General features: G+C 42.0%; 1 protein-coding gene across 1 annotated transcript; it reads left to right on the top strand.

The window, feature by feature from the left end:
* Positions 1-4,371: 4,371 nt before the first annotated feature.
* Positions 4,372-5,142, top strand: LOC119367531 (protein NRT1/ PTR FAMILY 8.3-like). The gene has a single exon (XM_037633015.1). The coding sequence runs from the start codon at positions 4,378-4,380 to the stop codon at positions 4,984-4,986; it is 609 nt and encodes a 202-aa protein (XP_037488912.1). The 5' UTR covers positions 4,372-4,377; the 3' UTR covers positions 4,987-5,142.
* Positions 5,143-5,830: the final 688 nt, after the last annotated feature.

Here is a 5,830-nt window from a genome sequence, read left to right as displayed (position 1 = left end):
CACTTATATTTGTTTGAGCTTATTAAAAGCAACATATGAAACTAGTCCCAAAGTGATAGATATCCAAGGAGGATATAATAAAAACTTTCATGAAGATCATTGGACAAAATAAACTTTGTTCCTTGTAATAATTTTGAGATATGATGATAGTGATATGTGAGTCATGTTGATGAGTAATTATGCTTTAGTAAGAATATTAGTGTTAAGGTTTGTGATTCCCTATGAGGTATTCCCATGCCATTCTAAGCAAATTTGTCATCTCTAAATTTTCAAAATAATTTCCTTTTTGTGTGCTCGTACCGCTCATGAAGTGGCAGGGGGTGGCCAATATTTTCCATGCTTGATGTGTTATTCTCAAGATGAGTGTTTATTCACTTGTCATTGCACGAGAGTACGACAAAGGTATTAGGGATGCCCAGTCCCGAAATGAAAAATGAATTTACTTTATGTTGTCAAATAATAAATTCCTTGGAAAGTGTTGGTATCGAGGGCACCCGTGGATACGACTAGCCATGGATTGTGAAAGAACGGTGGAAAAAGGAATAAACTTTATTTTCTGTTTGGGAACCATCTATGATATATCTAGCATGGAAAGTGTTGGGAATTGCTCAGTCATCTTCGTTGACGAGAAAAGTATGCCAGTCAAAATGTTTTTATCTTTGAGCTCTGGCACCTCTACAAATTCCTACTTCCCTCTATGAAGGGCCTTTCTATTTACTTTCTGCAATTTATATTCTTGTTGAGTCTCCATCTTCTCTTATAATGCACCAACTAAGGGGCACCATGATTGTACTTGAGCATTGGATGTAGCTAATATGCGAGTGTGTTTCATGAATGGATCAATGCTTGAGCATGATGGGCAAGGGATAACTTGCTTTAGTGTTGATATTTTGAAAGACATGGTTGCTTGTTGATATGCTTGAGTATTGAAATCTTCATGTCAAAACTAGACTATTGCCTTGAACCATATAAAAGTCCATATGTCCATGCTATAAAAGAAAAGAATGTCATGAACATGATCAGCAGCATTCCACATCAAAAATTCTGGTTTTATCATTTACCTACTCGAGGACGAGAAGGAATTAAGCTTGGGGATACTGATATGTTGGGGACTATCTATAATTTTTTATTGTTCCAAGCTACTATATTATCATGCTTGGATGTTTTACAATCATTTTATAGCAACTTTATATCATTTTTTGGGACTAACCTATTGACATAGTGCCCAGTGAGAGTTGTTGTTTTTTGCTTGTTTTTTACTTTGCAGAATATCAGTACCAAACGGAGTCCAAACACAGCGAAACTTTTTTGAGAATTTTTCTAGACCAGAAGACACCTGTTGGGCCAAAGTAGTACCAGAGGGGGGCTCCGAGGGGAGCACAACCCACCTGGGCACGCTCGGGGGCCCAGGCGCGCCCTGGTGGGTTGTGCCCACCTCAGCTGCCTCCCGCACCGCCTCCTTGCTCTATAAATACCCCGAAAATCCAAAAACTCTAGGGGAGTTGATGAAACACAATTCCAGCCGCCGCAAGTTCCAGAATCACTAGATCCAATCTAGACACCATCACAGAGGGGTTCATCATCCTCATTGGTGCCTCTCCGGTGATGTGTGAGTAGTTCATTCTAGACCTACGGGTCCGTAGTTAGTAGCTAGATGGATTCCTCTCTCTCTCTCTCTTTTGATTCCCAATACAATGGTCTCTTGGAGATCTATTTGATATAACTCTTATTGCGGTGTGTTTGTTGGGATTCGATGAACTTTGAGTTTATGATCAGATCTTTTTATCTATGAAAGTTATTTGAGTTTCTTTGATCTCTTATATGTATGATTACTTATAGCCTCGTATTCCTTCTTTGAACCTTTGGTTCAGTTAGGCCGACTAGATCAATTTTTCTTGCCATGGGAAGAGGTGCTTTGTGGTGGGTTCGATCGGGTGTTCTTTCCCCGTGACAGAAGGTGCAGCAAGACAAGTATTGATCGTTGCTATTAAGGATAACAAGATGGGGTCTATTCCTACATGAATAGATCTTGTGTACATCATGTCATCATTCTTATTGCATTACTCCGTTTTCCATGAACTTAATACACTAGATGCATGCTGGATAGCGGTCGATGTGTGGAGTAATAGTAGTAGATGTAGGCAGGAGTCGGTCTACTAATCTTGGATGTGATGCCTATATAATGATCATTGCCTGGATATCGTCATAATTATTTGAAGTTCTATCAATTGCCCAATAGTAATTTGTTTACCCACCATATGCTATTTTCTTGAGAGAAGCCACTACTGAAATCTACGGCCCCCGGGTCTATTTTCTCATCACATATCTTCATATCTATATTGCTATTTGCCTTTTTATTTATTTGCATCTTTTATTTTCAGATCTATATTATCAAAAACCCAAAAATACCTCGCTGAATTTTATTTGCCTTTATTTCATTTGCATCTACCAATCTATCACTTTACCAATCTTTTACCCCGAGAGGGACTGACAACCCCTCTTTTGCGCCGTGTTGCAAGTATTTGTTCTTTATGTGCTGGTACCATTTACATAGTTGCTTGGTTCTCCTATTGTATCGATAACCTTGGTTTCACAACAGAGGGAAATACCTACCTTCACTGTATTGCATCATCCCTTAATCCCCGGGGGAAAACTGACGCAAATACAATACATAAAGAAAGGATCACCTGCTGGGCTGCAACTCTTTCAAGACGACTGCAAATCTTAAAATAATATGAAATGGGCTGTAAATATAAAAACACATGATAAATTGGCAATTACTTTCAAATTTCTGAATTTTTTCATATTTTCAGATTCCAATTTCACTGGGCTTTAACCTAATTTAAATATATTTTCAAAGTACATTAAATCTGGCTCGACATTTCGGTATTAAAAATATTTTGGACCCCACCAAAATATGCGAAATTTTGTTTAAATTTTTAACCCTAGCCCTGGTCAACAAAAAGAAAATGGACTGCAATAAATTGCATAAGAAGTTGCAAATGAGCTATATATTATTTAAAAATAGGCAATGGGATGACTTGTGGGCCTATTAAGTTGACGGGTATGCGAGGATTTTTTTACTTATTATATACGTCGACAAACGCTTCTAGCAGAAGTGACCATTGGATGTCAATCCAATAGCCATCGTGTTTCTTCAATCTCTGATCTTCCTGCTCCAGCGTGGCGGAACCGCCTACTCCTGCCTCCCGTGTCGGCTGTGCTGCCACGCAGGCCTCGCCGCCCCTACTACTCCCATGCTGGCCAGGCCATCCCTCTACTGACCCACATCCCTCCACTGATGTGGCTTCGCTGCCTCCGAGTCATTCCGTTCCTGGGTGTCGCCATCGTCCATCGCGTTGGTCTTCTCAGCACGGCGTGGTCAACATTGTCAACAAACGACAACATCGGAAGAGGGATGTACGTGGAGAGGCTGATAGTTGGGACCCACATGGTCCATGGCCGCATGCAAGCAAGTACCTCCTAATTATGCCCCAAAAAATGAATCCTCCCCATGACAGTTGGGACCCACCAGCTATATCTTGGCACGGAAGGAAGTACCTCCTTATTAAAAGAAAAACAACGATTGCTCCCCATGATAGCTGGGGCCCATCAGATTTGGAGGCTGACGTGTGGCCCTACTAAGTTGACGCGTACGCAGGACTTTGTTAACTTAGTCAACTAACGATTCTATTACCAATGATCGTTGGATTGTTAACTTCCAACGGTCGTCCAGCTTCTATAACCTCTGATTTTCTTGCTCCAGCCATCCAAACCACCGCGTGCTCCTGCCTCCCATGGCCGGCTGTGCTGTCACGCAGGCCTCACCATCCCTACTACTCCCACCACTGGCCAGGCCATCCCTCTACACACCCACACCCCTGTTATTCTGTGGCGACGACAGCCTCACACCGCAGCCGAACAAGTCAACCCTCGTACTACCCTCCGCGTGTTCCCAGGCTCCATGGCGTTCCCTGCCTCACCGTCGTCCACCGCCTGGGTGCTGTCCACGTGGCATGGTCAACATGGTCAATGAATGACAGCCATCGGAAGAGGACTGTATGCGGTGAGGCTGACAGATGGAGCCACCAACTACATCTTCGCACGCAATGAAGTGTCTCCTTATTATGCGCAAAGAAAAGAATCCTCCCACTGTCAGCTCAGACCCACCATCAATATCTTCACACGCAAGGAAGTGCCTCCTTATCTTCCCTGACAGCCGGGACCCACCCGGTTGATGCGTATGTAGCGTTGTCATTCTGGTCGCAAACATGTACGTACATACTGGTCCATCAGTCTTTCTGCCAACATGAACCATGGCCCAGTAAGGAGCGGTAGTTGTTCAGTCAATCCTGTCTATATCAGCAGGGAACCGTGATGAACACCAAGATTGTCTCACTGTCCATTCCACCAGCTTCCTTGTATTCCTTTGAAGTGATATGTGTGACACTTTGGGTTCTTCTTATGAACAAAGTCATTGTACCAGCGACCAGGACATTCTTCACAAGTGGAGCGGAGCTAACACAGTTGCAGAGGATCGGGATTGGCCGTTTCCTAATGATCTTTGCCATGGCAATGGCTGCTCTTTTAGAAGCAAAGAGGCTAGAGAGCGTCCAGCATGGCAATCCATTAAGCATCGTGTGGCAGCTGCCGCAGTACTTCGTCATCGCTGGGGCTGAATGTTTTGTCATCATTGCTCAGCTGGAGTTCTTCCATGGCCAGGCACCTGACTCCATGAAGAGCATGTTGACGGCGTTTGCGTTGCTCACCACTGCTCTCGGCAACTACTTGAGCTCAGCTATCATCACCCTTATTGCGGGGCTGACTAGGGAATGGCAGAGCCCTGGATGGATACCTGATGACCTGAACGAAGGGCACCTTGACTACTTCTACTGGTGCCTTACAGCCATCTCATTTGTGAATTTTATTGTCTATGTCTATTTTGCTAGTAAATACAGATTAAAGAAAATTGTTATTGATGGCTAAAATCCATTGTAACCACACCAATTGAAGTGTATATATAGGCCACGGAACTAGAAAAACATTTTCTGTATCCAGAAATTGGCTTCGGGTAACTGAGAATGATGTGTTGTATTGATAATACCGTGATGGCACCTTCAGAAAGATGATTTTGTAAAGTTCTGAATGCCGCAAAGAGTGTCGATCTTACATACCTCCTAGCATTTCTAATGGCTGTCCTCCCGTTCATGTTCAGGATACAGTATACGTACAGTTTACAAATGTTTGTATGCAATATTTGGTTTAGTTTATATTTATATTTTACATTTGATATGAAGTTACGAATTAGACCAGCTGTTGGATTGATTAGCTGGCTGCAATTAGCAGCGTACTCTTTTAGTGTATACAAAGCCCCTTAATATTGTCTTACGTCAAACAATTTAAGTTTGATCAAGTTCATAAAGAAAATCAATCTACAATTCTAATTCAATATCATTAAATCTATCAAGAAATATATTTTCATAGTATATCCGTTAAGTGTCATACATGTTTACTTTTCTATAAAGTTAGTCAAACATAAATAAGTCTAACCCAAAACAATATTAAGTGGCTTTGTATACATGAAAAGAGTGAGTGCTCGAGTGAGTCTGATGTTTCATAAGTTTACACAATTAAAATTGGAGAACCGGCTCTGATGGCACTGAAGTTATTGAGGCCATGAAGAGTGACATGCATGCTGCGGGTAATGCAGCGGCGATCTTCAACGATTGCTACTTCATGTCTAGAGAGTTTGTGAAAGTTTCCTTCGAACATGAGAACCGAGAGGCAAATACGATTGCTCATGAACTTGCCTAGCTTGCTAAATATAATG

The sequence above is a fragment of the Triticum dicoccoides genome, chromosome 2B (assembly GCF_002162155.2).
Source record: "Triticum dicoccoides isolate Atlit2015 ecotype Zavitan chromosome 2B, WEW_v2.0, whole genome shotgun sequence".
In the NCBI taxonomy this organism is placed as follows: domain Eukaryota; kingdom Viridiplantae; phylum Streptophyta; class Magnoliopsida; order Poales; family Poaceae; genus Triticum; species Triticum dicoccoides.
Note: the sequence above shows the minus strand (reverse complement) of the source record. Positions and strands in the feature narration are given on the sequence as shown.

What these genes read in the sequence shown, in the direction of transcription:
- LOC119367531 (XM_037633015.1), top strand. Translation starts at nt 4,378, where the DNA reads ATGAACACCAAGATTGTCTCACTGTCCATTCCACCAGCTTCCTTGTAT.